The sequence below is a fragment of the Protopterus annectens genome, chromosome 1.part0 (assembly GCF_019279795.1).
Source record: "Protopterus annectens isolate FY-2018-M chromosome 1.part0, PAN1.0, whole genome shotgun sequence".
Classification (NCBI taxonomy): Eukaryota; Metazoa; Chordata; order Ceratodontiformes; family Protopteridae; genus Protopterus; species Protopterus annectens.
In genome coordinates, this window is record NC_056725.1 from 1,554,443,939 (window position 1) to 1,554,465,186 (window position 21,248).

Genomic DNA, 21,248 nt, shown 5'->3' on the forward strand with positions numbered 1-21,248 from the left:
CTAGATTTGTCTCAAATTGTCTAAAGTTGTCTAGTTTAGGATTGTGATTGTTGTGTGGTATCCCTCTTACTGTTCCCTCGGGCTAGGCCCATTTCAGTTAGAGGGCCTAGTTCTCCTCTGTGCCTTCTGTGTCAGGTCCAAACAGTTTAAATTAGAGTTTTCGGCTACCCTTCCTTGTGGTTTGCTATCCCTTGTTTAAGTGTGTGCTTGTTTTGGTGTGGCTTGATCACTGTTTAGTGTTGGTTTTGCTAGAGTCGTTCCCGCCTTTTTAGAGTGAACGCCTGTGTTGTTAAAGACTTGGTTTTGCGTTGTGAGCGCAGTAGTTAATATGTCTAAGGATACCAAGGAGCACAAACCTTCCGGTTTTAAAAAGTGCTCGAAATGTGGGTATAAAATGTCCATTACCGATGGGCATTCTATTTGTGTCTATTGCTTAGGAGCCATCCATCTGCAGGAATCATGCAGTTTTTGTCATGCTTTTAGCCCAATAGTTCTCCAAGAGAGAAAGAATAAGCTAATCTTAAAGGGACTTTTAAAACCCTCTTTTGAAGAGGCTGTGGATTCGACTTCTAGCGGTAAATCTAAGTTTGGCAAGTCAAAGAAGAGATCTCTAGCTCAGTCAGCTTCATCGGAGCCCCAGGAGAAGATATCTAAAACTATATGGACCTCCTCGGCTCCACTGTCCTCGGGGCCGCAGGAAGGATCGGTATTGATGGAACCGGCATCAGCTCCAATTGTATTGGAACCTTCTAGGAGCTGATCGCCCAGTCTCAGACCAGCTTCTCCTGAGAGGAGATCGCATTCTCCATCCCTGTCCTCCAAATCCTCCAGGACCCTTTCGGATGTGGATGTTGATAGGGTGGTTCAGAGGCTCCTCCAGTCACCGGTTTTGGCAAAATTGTTTTCGGCTCCGACCCAGTCAGCTCCGGAGCCCATCCCGATCCCGTCTTCGATCATTCTTCCTCCGGGCGCATCTCTGTCTTAGGAGCCGGAGTGTTCGGTGCCGCGTGGTGTCTCTAGGCTGGCTCCGATGCCTCATTCGGCTCCATCAGTGCCGGCATAGTCTCCGACCCCGTCGGCTCTGTCCTCTGGGTTCAGGACTCGGGATTCTTCGGTCAGTCCCGAGGGGGACATCTCTGGGCTTACTTCGGTTCCGAGCCTCCCTCTCGGTGCATCGGCTCGGGGAACTCCAACCCCCGTCATGGCCTCGGAGACTGGTCGCTCCTCTGATTCGGGGGGACCGGCCTTCGAGGCTATGCAGACTGCACTGGCCAGATCGTCAGCCACATCAGGTGGGTTGGTCGCTCTGTCCCCCACCACTCCGGTGAGAGCTTCTGATCACCATCCCTCCATGGAGAGCAGAGCACCAGGGCCTAGGGATACCCCATAAGTGGTCCCCAAATTTCTGAGGGTCCCTCAGAGTTTGTGCCTGAGGAGCCCCCCAGAAAGAAAACATGCAAGAGGAAGCACATAGACTCCTAAGATGAGTCCCTCACCTCTGATACTGACCTCGAGGAATCGGAGGGGTCCCCCAAGTCATCCTCGGATGATGATTCCTTCACTGATATCCTGGAGATACTGAAACAAAGAGGTGACTGGCCTTCCAAAGCCCCTTCCGAGGAGGAGTCAGTATTCCTTAAGGCTTTTGGTGCTCAACCCTTCGCCTCCTGGGTGTCTCCACCCTTTGACGAACTCCTTGACCTCATTTGTCAAAGAGTGTGGGAGAACCCCGATTCTGTGTAGCCCGTGTACAGGCGTCCCAACAAGTTTCTTTCCGCCCCCCAAGGCAAAGAGTTTATTTAAAGGAGTCCCTGTAGATGCCATGGTGGTGGTGGCAGCCACCCAGAAGGAAGTAGCAGAGTCTTCTTCATCCGTCCATCCTCCTAACAAGGAGCCTAGACCATGGATCAGTACCTGAAGCATACCCTCTCGTCTGCAACCTTCACATTACGGTCGCTGAATTACCTGTCTCACTTCACTCGGCTCCAGAGAGATCTCCTCAAAGAGTTAGGAGATACTCTTGCAGGTAACGTACCTGAGGCAGTGGCTCAGACGGTTAATGCCCAGGTCTCTACCCTCAACTCAATCGTTAACTTATCCATGCGGCTCATTTCGTATGCAGCCAAGGGAGCGAGTAGGGCAGCAAGCTCAGGCATAGCCCTTAGAAGGCAAGCCTGGCTGCGCCTGTGTCACTTTGCGGAGGCCTTCAAGTCTTCCTTCACTGACGCCCCATTTGATGGTTCCTCCTTGTTTGGGACCAAAGTGAAAGACACCCTCACCAGGTGCGAGCAAGAGGGAAAGACCCTGTCTGCCGTAGGGGTCAGTTTTTCCCTTCCTTCTAGGCCTTATCCCAAGGCCCAGCAGGGGGGGGGGGGGGGTTCAGGAAATCACAGAGGTTTTTCCCTGCTGCACAAGGTGAACCCCCCTCCAGAGGCAGGGGAGGGGGGGTTATTCAGGGAGACGTCGCCCTAGAGGCGGAGACGGCCCCCGCAAATCGGGAGACCGTGAATCCTTTTGTGGCTCTCCATACTCTCGTTCCTGACTGTGATTATCCGGAGCCAGTCGGGGGTCGAATTTCCTTATATCCGGAAGCCTGGGAAAGCATTAACCAGGACCAATGGGTATTACAGATAGTTTCCGGAGGTTATCTCATTCCATTCTCATCAGAGCCCCCGCCAATCAGAAAAATCCCAGATGTACCACCCAGTCAAATGGATCAAGCAGCCTCAGAGGTCTCACTGCTGCTAGAAAAAAGAGCCATCCAGCATGTCCCCTCAGACTAAATCGGATTAGGGACTTACTTAAGATTCTTTTTGGTGCCGAAAAGAACAGGGGACCTAGATCTCAGCCAACTGAACAATTACGTACACAGGTCCAAGTTCCGTATGGTCACACTACAATCGATTCTTCCATTGTTGGGAGAGGAGGTATGGATGTGCTCCATCGACCTCAAGGATGCTTACTACCATGTGAAGATGGACAGAACATCCAGGAGTCACCTACGCTTCCGGCTGGGAGCCAGTCATTTCCAGTTTCGAGCCCTGCCCTTTGGTCTCACCACAGCCCCCAGGGTGTTCACCAAGTGTATGGCTCACTTGAGACGTCAGGGATTCCAGGTGTTTCCGTATCTGGATGACTGGCTCCTTACCGCTCCCACCAGGCATCAACTAGTTCAAACCAGGGACGCTACCATCAATCTATGTCACCAGTTTGGTATAACAATAAATTGGGAAAATCTGCCTTGTTGCCCTTACAGCGTGTCACCTTTATAGGAGCAGAATTAGACACCATTCGAATGCAAGCATTTTTACCGCAAGAAAGGATCAGAGTACTGCAACAACAGATACACGTGCTGATGCCCCTGAGACAAGCGAAGGCAAGATGGGTTCTCCAGCTCCTAGGGACCATGGAAGCGACGATCATGTTGGCCCCCCTAGCGAGATTACACATGAGAATTCTCCAATGGCTCCTCTTTGTTCAATGGTCGTTCCAAAGACTTCCACTCATCCCATCTTACTCACGGACAGATGCAAGCAGGACCTCGGTTGGTGGCTGTGCACCAACAATTTGGACGGGGAAAGCCCTTCGTTCCTCCCATCCCGGTTGCCACGGTGACCACGGACGCCTCCCAGATGGGGTGGGGGCATTATCTTGGCAGGACAGTCCAAGGCACGTGGCAAGAACACGAGATACATCTGCATATAAACATCCTAGAGATGAGAGCGGTGCTTCTTGCATTGCAGGCACTTCAGAATGTTCTTCCTCTAGGGACGATTGCGATACACTCAGACAACATGTCACTAGTGTGGTATCTGAACAAGCAAGGAGGAACCAGGTCTTACCCTCTGTGCAGAGAGAGAGGCCATGCGAGTGTGGCATTGGGCAGTAACTTCCCAACGGTTTGTGGTGGCAACACACATTCCGGGGAAGTCCAACGTGATTGCAGACAGACTAAGCAGAGCTCTCCTGATGCCTTACGAGTGGTCCTTGAATCGTCTGGTTGCAGAGCGAATCTTCAGCAGATGGGGGTCAGCCTTGCTGCGACCTTTTTGCCAGCCCCCTCAATGCGAAATGCAGCAACTACTTCACGCTGATCCCCCACAGGGGGAGTCACCCAGGGACGCTCTGGTTCACGATTGGCCCTCCGGTCTGCTTTATGCTTTCCCTCCGTTTCCCTTGCTGTCAAAGATGATTCAGAAAGCGCAATCCTTGGGAAGCAGAATGATTCTGATTGCCCCGCCCTGGCCTTGCCAAGTTTGGTTCCCCTTTTCTTCAGCAATTCACTGTGGACACTCCTTGGACTCTGGATCCTCAGCCAGATTTACTGACACACATCGGGACAGTTCCACCCCTCCCTGATGACCCTCCAGTTGACAGCCTGGCTACTCCACTTTTATCATTAGACTTCATAATTTTTCACCGGAAGTGGTTCATATATTATCGTCCTCTCATAAACCATCCACTAGAAAAATTTATTCTAGTAAATGGAAAAGGTTTTCTATCTGGGCACATACCAGAGGCATTGATCCTTACACAGCTCCAATAGCTTCAGTTCTGGAGTTTTTGTCCATGCTTTTCCATCAGGGTTGCGCATCAGCCACCATCAAAGTTTAACTGGCGGCGAGCTCTAATTTCCACATAGCGAATGAGCCTAGTGTCATGGCGCATAGACTATGCAAGTCGTTCCTGAAAGGTACTCTATAGCTCTGTGCCCTGGTGTCCGGATCTGTTATGCCCTGGGATCTCAATTTTGTTCTACAAGCCCTCACTTTACCACCTTTTGAGCCTGCAGCTACCTGTGAGTTGAAATTCTTGACGTGGAAAACAGCCTTTTTAACAGCAATCACCTCAGCAAGGCGAGTTTCAGAAATTCAAGCCCTCTCTATCAAACCTCCATATTTAAGCTTCCATAAAGACGGGGTCTTTCAGACCAAACCCCTCGTTCCTTCCTAAAGTGGCTTCCGTGTCTAACCTAAATCAGTCCATTGAGCTGCCTGTTTTCTTTCCCCACTTTTCCAACAAGGCAGAATTTAGATTTCACCAGTTGGATGTACATACACAATTACGCTTCTGTCTACACCGAACAAAAGATATCCGGAAGTTGGACCAACTTTTTGTTTCTTTTTCCGAAAACTGAATGGGTTCCCCGGTATCCAGGGTCACACTGTGTAGATGGATATCTAGCTGTATCTCTTTCATCTATCAAGCAGGAGGTAAAGATCTGCCATTTCCGGTCAAGGCTCACTCTACTTGGGCTGTTTCCACATCCACAGCCTATCAAGCCAGATTGTCAATGGATGATATATCTGCTGCAGCTACTTGGGCTTCTCCTCACACTTTTGTTTCTCATTACAAATTGGACGTGGTCTCCAGGGGCAGGTCTTCCTTTGGCTCCACAGTTCTCAGGAGTATCTTCCTATGAGCCACTCAGGATGTAGGTGCTAGGGACGCTGTCCCATGGGTAAGAATGTAGGCGAGATAGGACTACATAACATCAAGAAGTTATGTACTCACCATAACGTTCGATGTATGTAGTCCATCTCGCCTCACATTCTTACTTACCCTCCCACCTTCCGCCTGCTTGGAGGATTTGGAGGTTAGGTTGTTATCTGCAGAGTTCCCTTGCTTAGCTTATTCTTTGCATGGATGTGATGTGTGCATGGAGTACAAATGAGTTTCGCTCCATATCCATGGGGATATGGAGCAGTGCACCATGGGATACCTGCTTAGCTCCGCCAATGAAAGACTTCGAACTAGTATAATCGGCCAAGTCGGAGCCGATATTTGGCTCTGAACCCATGGGTAAGAACGTAAGGCGAGATGGACTACATACATCGAACGTTATGGTGAGTACATAACTTGTTATAGAAAATGGACATGTGAGTGCTGGAATTTGCTGGATAGAATCATCAAAGGAACCAAGGTATTGGGGCGAATAACTGGAGAGGGAAAGGTAATAAGAGCAGAAAGAAGCCAAACATAAGTTTGGAATGCAGGCTAGAGACTGTCTTCCATACCAGAGAATTGGTATCTTGGGTATAGGCATGGGGAAAGGGGACTGCTAAGCGAAACACTGTCTCTGGGAGAGGTTTTAGTTGTCAGAAGGTTCTTGGCTGGGTTGTGCTCTGCACTGAGTCTTCATGTTCTCCCGGTGTTTGCATGGATTTTCTGCATGACTTTAAGATAATTTTTCTGCTGGTAGACAACAAATAAAGCTGGGACTGTAAATTTATCATAGGTATGAGTGCATGCATGTGAGATATGGAAGAAAGACTAGCAACTTACTTTCATTTTCCCTGTTTGCTTTGAAAACTTGTTGGGTAGTAATGACTGTCTGCTGATTCACTCTAGCAGTCTGATGCTATTTGTAAGAGAGCAAGCAAAATGGCAAATGCCGAAGGTTTGTTTGATAAAAAAGGTAGAGTTAAATGGGAATGTGTTGCTTGGGAGTGTAACAATTGATTAGATTTTTTTAAATTCCCTGCAAATTACTTTGTCAAAAATGTTGGGGGTAGCAATTGATTATAACTAAGGAATTTATTCTTTTGAGCTGGGACACAGGATCTGAATTGTCTAGACTGCAACAAACTTGAATCTCTGCAATTAATGTAAGTAACAAATGAAATTGTACTTTATGGCTACTACAACTGAAACATTTGCTATTATGGTAAGTTTCTTACACAGTTGTGCTTCCCATTTACTTGCTTTTAAAATGCATATGATGAGGTTTCTATTTTACCGACTGCTTTAGGTGGGTTATTTATTTTAATCACCTGCCAGAGATTATCTCACTATCTCCCCTTAATGCACCTAATTGACCCATTTGTTCCCCCATAAGGATAAAAGTCCCATCCATTTGCTCCCATTTGGAGGAGAGAGTCTAATTTTAGGAAACAAGACAGTCTGCAGATCCTGTAAATGGTCCTATGCCCACACCTGCAGTAGCTGTGCAAGCTCTGTTATGTGGTTGTCTTTAAGAGGTGCAAGAGTTCTTCCACAACTTTCTGACCAAGCAGCACAGTGGGCATGCATGGCTTTTTATGCTGCACCAGTTCACCTGCAGATCTTGCCAATATAGTGAGCTTGGTTGCCATCCTTCTCTGCCCAGTGCTTCCTGCAACCATTTTGTTCAAACACAAGTGCAGTCATGGCTTTATTCCTTTGCACCATGACGCTGTATCATAGCTTTTTTCAGTTGTGGAACTACTATAGCATTCACTTGGTGTAAGCCTGACTTCTTTTTTTCAGGAAATGTGTATCTGTAGTGTACCAAGTATTATGTTAGTTTTATGGTGAGGGTTTAGGTCTTGGATTATAACCTGTACTGAGGTATTTAATGGGAGTAATTTTAGTGTGCACTTTTTTGAAGTGATGACTTCAAAGTAAACAGGGTTCTTTAGTGTTTCTGCACAGAAACAAAAGAACATGTTAGTGAAAAAATATATATATATATAATAAAGATAAGGCTGAAATCTGAAATTGAGTTTTATAAGTTTTCCATAAAAGTAGTGAAAATATATTTAGTCATTCTGTAATTTCCGAGTGTTTTCCTCAGTATTACCTTTATTTGACTGTGATTGCTACTCCAAGAATTAAGAGTGCAATATCACCAGGGACCACTTGCTGGTAGCACTCAAGAAAACCGTCCTGCATTGATCCCAACAATGTCCCCGGTTGCCGCCTGAACAGTCTAAAATAATGACCTATCAGAACCACTTGAGACAGTCTTCAACTACAGCCTTGAAACAGGCTACATTTCAAGTGAATGGGGGACTTCAACAGGCATTCCCCCCCAGAAGGGCATCAACCAGCCAAGGAAACTACAGACCCATCAATCTAAGAAGCCTAATATGCAAAGCCATGGAACAAATTATCATAGAAATGATGTATAAGGACACTGGCAACCTGCAGACACTGGACTCATCCCATTTTGGCTTTCTTAAGGAACAGTCATGCCTACTTAACCTGGTAGGACTCTTTGAGAGACTCACCAAGGCAATGGATGAGGGTCAACAGGGCATACTGTGTGTCTTGACCTGGTTAAGGCATTTGATATAATATCCCACTCAGGCGTTATTGAGAAGCTCTCTGACTTAGGCGTAAATCCTTCCATAACTTGGCATCTGCTTCTCTGAAGTCAAGGCTAACATTCAAGGCCTCTGGCTCACCAAGTTCACAGATGACTGTAAATTGGGAGCTGTTATAGATTCCTCACAAGACGCTGACATCTTGCAAGTGGGTTTAAAACAGACAAATGATGGGTGCCAAAGCTGTGGCCTAAAATTCCATGCCAAAAAATACATCACATTGCCCTTTGGGAAAAATGCCAACCCAAGTTAATCACTCCATTGATAAAATGCCCGTAAGAGTCGACGCAGTAGTAAGGGATCTGGGAGTATATGTAAATAGCAATGTGGCCCTTGATCAACGCATAGCTAAGATGACAAGAAAATCATCCTGTGTTCCCCAGCTTATAGGTAAAGTTATGGCATCTAGGTTCAAGGAAGTTATGCTACCACTGTACTCAGCCCTATCATTGAATACTGTGACCCCTTTGGCACACATCTAACCGGACACTTGAACAGTTAGAACACCCCATCAGGAGAATTCAGGTTATGAATACCCTGTCCTACACTGATTACTTAAAGCCTCTGTCTCTGTATTCAGTCTCCTGCAGGCTGCGGAGAAAGGCGATCTTTGGCTCACAGGGCTTCCTCAAATCCGGGCCTGCTGGATCTGTTGCACTTGCACAAAACAAACAGCACCAGAAAAACTAGATCTAGGGATTTGAACTTCACTTGTGACATAAATAGTACGTGCTGAAGAGAGAGAGATTTCCCAAAGGATCCCTGCACTAATGGAGTAGGGTCTTTATCCATGTAAAACAGAATTTATCCCTGATCATATTCAAATGAGACATTGGCAGTTGGATGGGAAATCATAAATTTACACATGGTCTGGCCCCCATGTCCCTTATGGACAGAGAGGGCATCAGTAAAAACAAAATTATCTTGGCTACCACACCACTTTACAAATCCTTAGTTGTTACCCTACTGACATGACCCCCTGCCCCCATTTAGACACCCGTGATACTTGGGATCCAAAAGGTTTGGGGTGCATGGCTAAGGTTCAAGCTTTTAATGGCCCTAATGGTCATTAGCCTGGGTCTGTATTATGATGTTGACAGGACTGTTCATCGAACGCACTTACATAGACACACATCCGCCAAAATACCAAAACTTTGAATGGCCACATAAGCAATTTTTTCCCCAGGGGAAAAAAAAATCACTGGACCAACAATAAACAAAACAAATTGTGAGATACTATGAAGTGGGGGGCTGTGCCCCCACACCTCCCTACCTAAAAATACCAACTTTTGAGATCGCACTACAGTGGAGGAAAGGGCAAATTCGTGACAACGGCAAGCATTTGTTTCCCCTGGGGAAGAATTTGCTTATGTAGTTGTTCTGAGTTTTGGTATTTCAGTGGATATGTGTCAATGAAAGGGCGTTTGATGAACAGCCATTTCAAAAGGTTATATAGACCCCATTAGCCTAGTAGCAACCTATGAACCTATCGCAATGTGTGACCACTTTTGTTTACCGTTAGACATTTTCTCCTTCCCTGCAGTTGTGGAAGTATGGAGCTATCATATTTAGGTGATAGGGATGTAGGGGGAGTGAGGTTGTGTACTTGGAGGTGTCAAGGTGGCTTTTCCTTGCAGAAAAGTTAACATATCTTTTCTGAGCCTTGGTGCTTTGGGGAAGTGCTGTTCTTGTTTAGAACTGGTTGCTATTTATTATGTAGTCTTACACTTGATACTTAATAGTGAAACTGTTTCATAATCTGTAATGATTTGTGCAAACAGAGTAAAATGAAGCATTGTTCATAGTGTTTGAGTAGTGTCTTAACATATGTATGATGTATTGTTCACAAAAATGTGCAAGTGTAAAAGGCAGACCACATAGCCTTGGAAATACTGTGGGTTATATTTACAAAATCGGAGCAAGAGTTGTTTCTCATTTTATGCCTTGTACTTGGTCATAGTTAAAGTGGAATGAAATTGGTTAAATTGCTGTGTGTGTGTTTGTGTCTTTTAAAAAACCTGTCTTTGAGTGTTAGATGACAACCATGTAGGTTACTTTTTTCCAGCTATTCATCGGAATAGTCCTCGTCCAGTGAAAGTACCTCGATGTCACAGTGATCCACCTAATCCACACCTAATCATCCCTGCACCTGAAGGGTTCAGGTACTGTGTCCAGACATTTCTGTTTCATAATTATGTAAATGTTTTCCTTCTTAGCACTGCATTATAATAAAATGAGAAAGTGTAAGCATTATTGTTGCTGGGTGCAGATATAAAATCATAAGATTGTTTGTAGAGTGACAGTCTACACTTGGCAAGAGGTGAGCCTCCTGGAAAGCCTGCTTGTCTTCAGGATATTTTGTGTTTCTAGCTCTTGGGCTCAGTGCATGCATGTGTTCCTGTCAGTATGCATGACAGCATCATCAAAGCTGATCACTGATGTTTACTTGGCCCAGTGCCTCAAAGTTTATGGTACAGTTCAGATCTTGTGCCAAGTATGCCTCATTTAAAAGTTCCACAATTTGATGTTGAGAAAGCTTAAGCCTTTTAAGTGAGCCAGTGGTTACCAAATCCCAAGCCACGACCCCATCCACATGGAAGCTGCCTCTAGTGCTTGGTGAAGGAGCACAATATTCAGGATTGCATCAAGTTGTAGCACTTCCATGCAGCCATTTGTTATAGGCAAAGGGAGAAGCTATAGGCCTACACCAGTGCAGTGCCAGCAATGCTGCTGTGATGAAGAGGAAGCCATTATACGTTTCAGTAAGAGGATTTTACACATTATCGTTAGGAGGAGCAAGAGATGAAGGAAAATACACCAAGTAGCAAACTGAGCATTGGCCTTCATCTGAGGACACATGTTCTTCGTGTTTCACTGTTGCAGTCATTACATTTAGGTAATCTGCTGGCAGGTTGCCCTCAGTCGGCCTGAATTCCAAAGTCTTGGGTCCTACGTCGGTTGCTGTCTCCTCTTCAGTGACGTCAGGTGGTCAAGGATATAAAATAAGCAGCCGACCCCATTTTCTTTAGTCTTTCTTGCCGCGCGGTGCCCAAAGCAGAAGCAGTTCGCAAGTGCCAGTCGGCCGACTCCTGAAATTTTCGAGTTTCAGAATCGAAGTCTTCACTAAAGCTAAGTACTCCATTAGGGAAACTTTTTTCTTACTCCATACCGATGTCAGAAAAAGTTAATAATTGTATTACTTGTGGGAAGCAAATACCTCATAAGGATTTTCATTTATACTGTATTCCTTGCCTAGGCCCTGATCACAACATGCCTGGCTGTCAGTTTTGTGCTAGATTTAACCAACGCACTATTAAGCGTCGGTATATATTTGCCTCCAAATATTTTGGAAACAGATTTAACTACTCTGAAATGTCATCAGATAGCAATCTGACTACCAGAGTACACAAAAAATGCAAAGAAAAGGACAGAGACAGACCGTCGAAGCTTCTCCTAAGCCAGTCGCCGGTACTCAGTGAGGCGCTTTCGCAGCCCCTGATACCCGCTACTTTCGAGTCGCAGGCCCCTACCAAGACTCATGTGGAGTCCGGCATGCCGCGAGATCCTAAAAAAGTATTGTACCCACGGATGTCTCCCTCGGATGGGTCCGGAGCCGCTGAGCAGGCACCGGCTTCTGAGGGTGTATTCAGGCCTCAACATTTTTATATAAAACCGACGCCAGCTTCAAAATCAAAGACAAAAGCAACTTCTAAAGCTAAAAAACTGACGCATGAGCCACGTGCACAGGCCTCTATGCCCAAAAAACAGATTATCAAAATGGCTGAAGACCTAATTACCTTGATCAGGGGTTCCCAACCCCCTCCTGATAAGAGGCCTAGGTAAGACACTGATTATGAATCTTCAGATCAGGTTTCTATTTCTTCTGATTCCTCTTCTGATCAGGAATTATCTATACTTCCCTGTGAGGATTCTGATGCAGAGGAATCTATCCCATCTGCATCACCTCTTGAGGATTATTCATTTGGAGAAACCTTGCATAGTTTGAGGGAGCATTTTCACTGGGAAAGTCAAGATTTCTCAGAATCAAAAGAGAGACTCAGGGATTTCCTTCTTCTCCCTCAGCATAGGCCTTTAGCCATACGTCCTGTTTTAGACATTGTGGATGATGTGTTTTCAGAGTCAAGCTTGACTCCAGACTCCTTACCTCCAGCTCCCAGCAAGCCAGACAGATATTACAGGGTTCTTGACTCACAAATTTTTATTTAGAAACCCTGCTGCTGACCCTGAAACTATTTCACAGGGTCCAAAGGGGGGTAAGGCCTCAACAGCAAAAAATCCTACCCCCTCTGACAGAGATTCAAGGCACTGGATAGATGGGGAAAGAAGGTTTACACATCTATAACCTTGGCAGTTAGGGCCTTAAACTGCCAGTTTCATATGCTCAAGTATCAACATGTTATGGGATTGCTGAAACAGAAAATTATGTTGATTTCTGAATGTGTAGAAAATAAAGAATTGCAGGAATTATTGCATGCAGCAGAACAAGTTGGAAAGCATACTTTGCAATGTGGTTTTGATTCCTTAGAGGCCTCCTGCAGGGCCGCAGTTACTGGATCTGTGATTAGGAGGCATGCCTGGCTAAACGAGCAAAATTTGCCTGATCATGTTAAAGCTAAATTACTGGATGCACCTTTACAGCATGATACTCTGGTATTAAGGCAGACAAAAAAGTATACAAATTTATCGTTACTTGGACGACTGTCTCATTCAAGCAGAGAACAAGGACATTCTTCTTCAGCATCTGGCGTTTGTGGAAAGGCTTCTAACATGCCTAGGGTACACAATAAACGAAAAGAAGTCACAACTGGTACACTCTCAAAAGATAACATTCCTGGGTGCAAGCTTGAATACAGCTGCCCAGATGCCTTTCCTCACGCCAGAAAAACAAAGGCAACTGACTACTTACTTCAAACTGATGGCAACAAAAACCTTGTTATCTGCAAGACAAACTCTGCAGGCTTTGGGGTTCATGGCATCCTGCATCCTACTGATTCCATATGCAATACTGCATATGAAGAAACTACAATGGTACCTAAAAAGTTTATGGAGTCAGCATTGTCACAGTGTGGAAGCAATGATTCCTCTCATTCCCTGCCTACAACAGGAGTTTCTATGGTGGGCAGAGGCATGTCACCAGAACATGGGACGGCCTTTCACTCTACCCCCTGCCAGCCAAACCTTAACAACAGACGCATCAGATTATGCATGGGGGGCCCACCTGGCAGGAAGATGCATTCAGGGCATATGGACCCAAAACAAATGCATCTGCATATCAGTCAAAAAGAAATGTTAGCTGTTCGAAATGCCCTGACAGCCTTCAAGGACTTACTTCATCCAGGACAACTATTGATAAAGACAGATAACACCATGGTAATGTGGTATATAAACAAGCAGGGGGGCACGCACTCATACCCCCTTTGCAGACTAGCCATGGCACTGTGGGACACAGCCTTGACTTACCAAGTACATCTTCAAACTCAATTCCTGCCAGGAAAGCAAAATACTCTGGCAGACAATTTAAGCAGAACCCTTATGGGCCCTCACAAGTGGAAACTAGATCCACAAGTCTTCAGCATGATGATAAAGAAATGTGGAAGACTGGACATAGACCTATTTGCCTCTCCTCGAAATTATCAACTGAAAAAATTCTGCACAAGGACTTATCACGGGCAAGCATGGAAAGTGGACACCCTATCCCTCAGTTGGAAAAACCTATCAGTTTACGCCTTTCCTTCTCTGCCTCTTCTTCCCAAGGTACTACTAAAAGTCAGACAGGAGAAACCAAAGATGATACTAATTTCCCCGGACTGGCCCCGCCAATACTGGTACGCAATCCTAAGGAACATGTCTCAATTCCCAGCTTGGTACTTACCTCAAATGCCTCACTTACTGTCCCAGCAAAACAATCAAATCCTGCACAATCGGCTCCAAACAGTGAACCTGGCAGCATGGCTGATCATGTAGTTATTCAAACAACACCCCTCAGTAAAGCTGCGTTGGATGTCATTTTGGAAACCAGAAGGCCTAGTACTAGAAAATCTTATGCTGATAAATGGAAGAGATTCTGTGCTTGGAACCAAGCACAAGGAACTGATACAGCAGAGCCAAATATTCCTCAGATTTTACAATACTTGACTGAGATGCTTGACAAAAGCCTATCTTTTTCATCAATAAAAATCCATGCCTCCGCCATCTCGGCTCATTACAACACAGAGCCCACCAATCTTTTCTCATCCTTTACTAAAGCAATATCTTAGAGGGGCCAAAAAATTAAGGCCTCCCAGAAGATCACCAATTCCTGCATGGGACCTCAGTTATGTGTTGGAAAAGCTCACCCTGCCTCCTTTTGAACCAGCTGCTACTGCAGACCTAAAGTTCTTATCATGGAAAACAACTCTGCTCCTGGCAATTACCTCAGCAAGAAGAGTCTGAGCTACAGGCCCTCATGGCTGTGGAGCCTTTTATCATTTTTTACCCAGACAGGGTGTCCCTGAGGACCAATCTTTCATTTATGCCTAAGGTGTTTTCCAGTGTGGCTCTTAACCAAACTATTCATCTGCCAACCTTTTATCCAAATCCGCAGAACAAGGGGGAGAGGATTCTGCATTCATTGAACGTACACAGACAGCTAAGATTCTACTTGAGCAGGACTAAAGCTCTAAGAAAAACTGAGCAGTTACTAGTTGACATTTGCTGCAGGATCAGAAGGAAAGGCTATTTCAAAGCAGACTATTTCAAAGTGGATAAGGCACTGCATTCGTTTCTGCTACTTACACCATGGCAAACCTGTGCCCAAGGGCATTAGGTCTCATTCCACCAAAGCTGCAGCTACATCAGCAGCCTTTCTCAGAGGAGTACCAACCAAAGACATTCTAGAGGCTGCTACTTGGAGTTCTGTTCACACTTTTACAAAGCATCATCATTTGCCTCTCTACTCTAAGTCCAGAGCAGGCTTTGCCACTGCAGTTCTGCAGGGCCTTGTAGCCACCCCTAATGCTGTTTAGCTCCAGCCTCCCATCCATAGCTTTGGGATTCTACCCAAATGTAATGACTGCAACAGTGAAACACGAAGAACATAGTACAGTTGTGTACACTTACCATAAATGTAGATGTTCGAGTGTATTCACTGTTGCAGTCCAGGTTACCCGCCCGCCATCCTCCTTTTATTCTGGAGTTTCTCTTTCTTTCACTATCTTCTACAACCTATGTGGTGTATTTGTTTGTAGATGAAGGTAGTTTGTATTGCTGCATGTGTATATTTGCTACCTTTTGGGGGGCACCTGACATCTGGGGCAAGAAAAACTAAAGAAAATGGCATTGGCTGCTTGTTTTATACCCCTGACTTCATGGAAGAGGAGACAGCAACCGACGCAGGACCCAAGACTTTGGAATTCAGGCCGACTGAGGGCAACCTGCCAGCAGATTACCCAAATGTAATGACTGCAACAGTGAATACACTCGAACATCTACATTTATGGTACGTGGACACAACTGTGGCCTACATATCCTTGTAGACAACAAGCTTTCCCACAACTAGTGAAGGAATGCTGTCATGCCCATCACTGACTGATTATCTTGAGAGTTTGTAGAAGGGTCCCTGGGGCAAATTTTTGGAGTGAATCCCTGTGGTTTAACATTGGCCAGTTTGTATTTGAGGACAAGGCTGGCTTCCCTTCTTGATTGATGTGATACTTTCAATCCCCAGGGCCTGAGTGTGACAGACCTAGGCATGGCTCCTCTTTTCTCCTTTCCTGGGTCAGACTTGTTTTTGAGAGTCAAGCAAGCTTAAGATGATCCTTCTATGTCCATTAGAATTTTGGTGTAGCAAGCCACATTAGTCTTGAATTCACTGTTTTTTGCACGGCATGAGATATGACCTAATGGGTAAAGGATAGCAGAGTCTGGGAGTATCATTTAATGGTTGCCCAAGGCATTGAATGTACCTGTTGTACTCAGGCAACATTTTTTGACTGGCACTTGCCATTATATATAGAGTCTGACACCTGTCCCTAAGTCTGTATTGCCCTCAGGACATTTGGTTAGGCCTTTCATGTTAGTCTTGCATTCACTGTTTGATATTTGGGGGGGGTCCTGATTGAGCGGATCAAGGTGAATGCAATAACAAGAGTTTCATTTGATCCCACCCAGAAATTTGACAACACTTTCACAGTGTAAACTACCTTCAAATGATAGTGCCCCTCTTGTTTATTGCCTGACATTGAGGTCATGCCTGATGCTTATTGCCTTTCCAAGTCTGTAGTATTAAGCATGCACACTCTCATCTGGTATTGAGTATAGATTGCACAAAAGCATGTTCTGTGTCATCTAGGGCTTAGGATGATAGCTTGATTGTCTTGGAATCAGGCACTGGGGAATCTGGCCAGGCATTCCTTATTTTGGAGTCTTGAGTCTCTGAAAAAGACCCAGACTCCAAAATAAGGAAGGCCTGGCCGGATTCTCCAGTGCCTGATTCCAAGAAAATCAAGCTATCACCCTAAGCCCTAGGTGACACAGAACTGAGTCTCTGGAAAAGACCGTGGCCACGGTGGTGCAGCGGTTAGCATTGTCGCCTCACAGCAAGAGGTTCTCCCGTTCACTTCTCGGCTGGAGCACCTTCTGTGTAGAGTCTGCATGTCCTCCCCACTGTCGATTGACGCTAAAGGCATGTAGGTAGGTGCGAGCGTGAATGGGCATGCCTTCTTTGAAGGTTGGGTGTCGGGCTGGCAACTTGGCACCGTAAAAATCCACTGCCAATCATGAGCGGACCAGAGTTCCACTGTGGCGACCACTAACTGGGAAAAGCCGAAAGACTTTGTGTCTGGAAAAGACCCTTAGTTTGGCCTCCTTATGTGGGTTTTTATACAACATACTGCACTTTTGGTTAATACAGAGGCTAGGGTGGCAGCCATTGATTGTATGTCTGCTCCAGGTAGCTTAGATATGACAATCTGCCTTTTTCTGCATGAGGTCAGGTGGTCACCTTGGATACCTTACTTCGAAAGGACACCCACTTTGAGGATCCTTTTCAGTATATAATTGAGCTCCAGAAGAGGAGACATGCGTTGTCTTCCACTAGGTTTTATATGGTACCTTCCTTTTCCAGGCAGCACAATTTATAAATAAGAGATTTTTTTTAGGTAAAAGAATACTGGCTTTATCAGGGCCCTTCCACTACGTCTTCCAAAAGGCATGCTTCACAGAAGAAACAGCAGTAGTCTTGACCTTTTGCCAGAGCTGTCTGTTTGAAGCTAACTTTCCAAACAAGTCCCAGCTTGGAGAACCCTCACAAGGGACAAATGGATCTTGTGAATAGTTGCAGGAAGTCCTGGAATGACTTGCCACTCACCTCTCCATCAAGAACCTTTGTAAATGTCAAGTAATTCTCAGGTAAATTTTTAGAGCAGAATCTACTCTTAATGGAACAGTGAAGTTGTATGTATGTTGGATAAAAGAATGGGCTTCTGATTGTACTTCCTATTACTTATTCCCTAGAAGACTTGTTCACTTAGGTCACTGTTGCTGTGGTCCTTTCTACTGGGATTTCAGCTGTAGAAAACTTGGCATTCACACCAACTCCAAGAGACAGCACTTTCCCCCTCTAGGTATGGCAGATGTCCATACCACAGAGATTCATAAAACTGATATCCACCCTCACCACTTAAAGCTTTCTTGCAACACTTTGCAGATTGTATACGACTATTGCAGACATAGTCTGTCATTGTTTGGTCTGCCTTCAGAACTCAGTACAGATAAGCCATCTTGTTTGGGAATTTACTTGACATTTTTAGTTACTGATCATTGGTGAAGGTGGCAACTTTCAATCATGTAGCTTAGTCAGATGCCTGTCTTATGGTGTATCCTTCCCAACAAAAGGCAGATGCTGTTCTGATAGATGGATAAAGAATACCCACTGTGCATTGTATTTAGGCCCAGATCATGACAGTGAGAGCTGTAGCGTTTGCTAGCGATTTACTGTTACCACTTTGACTCTAGCACCTCCATTTCCTCACTACTTAATCTATGTTCCCCATTTAAGCATCTTGAACTCGTAACACTGTCTTACAACAACTGCAGGGACTGTATATATGGAAACTGTGTTGCTAGAATGTGGAACTCCATATTTGCCTCCGCTCCACCAGATCACCAACCCCCCAAGCACTTAAAGTCTGAAATTAAATACCATCTAATTCCCAACTATGCCACTATTTAGAATCCCCAGGGTAATTTGTCCTAGCAAGTTTAGTCCCTAACTCACATACTCACCATATCCAGATGAGCTCCATCCTCAAAATTACTTTTCTGTAGCTCATCTCTTTGTTTTCCCTCATCTGATGCGCCCCACTTTTATTTCAGCAAACTTCCATAAAGAATGTGTTATTGTCACTTCTGTTTCTCACATTCACTTACTGCTTCCTGGTATTTTTCCACGTAATCTGACAGATAGCTAGCTCAGTTATAGAGTTGTAATTGTCATCTGAAATGTCTGTATACAGTGATGTATTTGAAACATTTTGATAAAACAAGTGACTGCTTTTGAACATTGTGTGTGTGTTATGTGCCGGCTACTGGTTATTCTCTTACCATAGGTAGCCCACTACCTCTGATATAAAATAATTTCTCTGCACAGTAAATTAAATGTTTTCTATCAGTTCAAGTAATTTTTGTGTTTGTAAATGTCATTAACTTTGTAAAATAAAACTTTGTATTGTTTTTTGGCAATTTGTTCGTTAAATCTTTAATTGTAAAAGTGTTACTGCTGATGTCTTTGGAGCGTTTCTTCCCATTCTCCTAAAAAGGTGACTCTCTTACCTAGTCAGACTGTCCTGGTAAATAAAAATAAATACATGCATAAATGCTATCAGAAATGGGCAGCATTCTATGTAAAAATATGTGTAGATGGAGGTTTGAGGCCTAAATCCATTTTGCCATGGACTCATCCAGTTCTTCTTCACTCTACAACACCAACACCCCCCACCCACCCCACCAAAGAAAGTATTTTAATTAGGAGGCAGATTGGATGCCAAAGTCATGTAACCTGATTCCCTATGTCCCGTCTCTGCTCAGGAGTTGAAGGCTCTGGTGAGATGTCTTCACAGACACTAGGCACCACACATGCCAGACTTCCAGTGCCTGCGACAATGTCCCTGTGTAGGCCAACGTACCAAAGGATACAGGTATATCACATTGTAGATTTTCCTAGCCAAAGCCTGCTTTAAGGTTTCAGGACGATAATCTCCAGACCCAGATCTCCAACATAGAATCCCCAATTAAGAGGACTCAGAAGCTGAAACATAAGACTTCCATCCTAGTCTTCCTGCAGGTGCCTGGACCCCAAACCTCTTGCAGGTCCCCGTACCCCTTCCTGTCTAGTTCAGACTGTTCTCCAGTAATGGATCTTGTGGTTCAAGAGTTCCTTCAGGCCTTGCAGAACCTTCCACCAAGTCTTGTGAACCCCCATCTGTCTTGACTCTTCCCCTGTGATACAAAGAGGGATCCTTTTCTGAGAGGGAACAGGATGACTCCATTGAGAGTGAAGTAGAAGAATTGGGGTTTTCTTCCCAAGTGTCTTCCTCCCTGGGTATGGCGCAGACACTTGAGACAAAATGCTCTTTACTTCATCCACAGAGGAAGTCTTGGATACACCATTTGTAGAATGAAAGAATGCTTCAAATGTGAAACCGGAGAGGTATCAGATGTCCAAAAAGATTTATATTTTTATGTTTGAATGCCCCCTAAACCTGTGGCAATTCCCACAATTTTGATTGTGCAGCGGGTTGCTTCTTAGCAGCCTCTAAGGATTGTGACACCCAACTCTCTGCCCCAAAGAATCCTGATTGTTTTTACAGGGTCAAAGTGTCCAACAACTTCATAGGCAAAAACACTAGCAAATCCAGCAGCTGTGTCCATGGGCCCAGAAAAAGGGGATCAAACTGAGTCTTGCTCCCAGTACTCTCCTTAATGAGTGGGAAATGTTAGGCTAGTGTGGGAAAAAGTAGACACAACTACCACTGTGGCTTTCAGGTGCCAACAGTTGTAAGGCATACATGACCAAGTTTTAAACTGCTCTCCTGGAATAAATAAGGGAAAAGATTGGAGATGTCAGTTGGGGCTGAAGGGCAATATTACTACAGCTCACCCATATGTTAGTCAGGTGGCAAAATACCCTGTTAAGTGTGATTATGATGCTGTGCATGCAAGTTGGGAGCTAGATGGGTCTGTGATAAGACATTCCTGGCTGAGATTATAGTCCCTGCCGGAGGATTTGAAAATGCAGCTCCTTTGTGTGCCCCTGAATAAGCAACTGTTTGCGAGCCTCACTGGTGAAGTCTTTAAGGAAATGGAGGAAGGGGGGTAAGACTGTGGTATTAATGAAACAGCATCTTTCCCACTCCCCATGCCCAGTTTGACAGGAACTACCCATCTAAACCTCATCCCTACTGCTACAGGTTAGGAAAAGGTAAACAAGTGAAAGGTAAAAAGAACCAATAAAAAATGGCAGGGAGAACAGAAGGCAGTGTATGGGTCCCAGGACTGCGCACCTACCTCCCTCCCTCCCAGAGCATAGCCACAAAAGACTACATGGATCTTCTCCCTCCACAGCATTTCCCCATACCACCCATATGAAGGATAGCTGGAAGGGTAACTGGTAGAAAAAAACAATGGTAGACTGTCATAGAAAAAACAGATGGTTATTGCAAAACGTTTCTCAGGATTGCAAACATCAGTTTATATGACGACCAGAAATGTCAGGTCTTTCAACATTGCATGGTGAAAGAAATGCATCTGTTCCCCTTCTTTGCTACAGGGGTTCTGCAAATGCAGGGTAGTAAAACCTGTACCAAGAGAGGAGCAAAATAGAGGCTCTAGTCTAGGCTGTTTCTAGCACCAGTTAAGGAGGGCCCATTGTGGCCTACTCTGGACATCTGAAGGCTCAGTACCTATCTCAAGACTTTAGAATCCAAAATGCTACCATTGCAAGCCTGATGGTTATTTTATTCCCCCAGGATGCCTTCCTTCACATACTTATTCACAGTTACTACAGGTGCTTCCTCATGTTCTGGGAGGCTTTTAATATTGGTTTAACCTCCTTAGTTTGGCAGCTGTACTGTGGTCTTTTTTTCCTCCAAGTGCATCACCCCA

The 21,248-nt window shown here is 45.0% G+C and overlaps 1 protein-coding gene across 1 annotated transcript in view; it reads left to right on the top strand.

Annotated features, from left to right (window-relative positions):
• MAP3K4 (mitogen-activated protein kinase kinase kinase 4) overlaps nt 1-21,248 on the top strand; it is a gene marked incomplete in the record, with an annotated part of 2,414,579 nt that overhangs the window by 2,111,137 nt on the left and 282,194 nt on the right. The window contains 1 exon segment of the mRNA XM_044068025.1: nt 10,153-10,249. Coding sequence (XP_043923960.1) covers nt 10,153-10,249 — 97 coding nt within the window.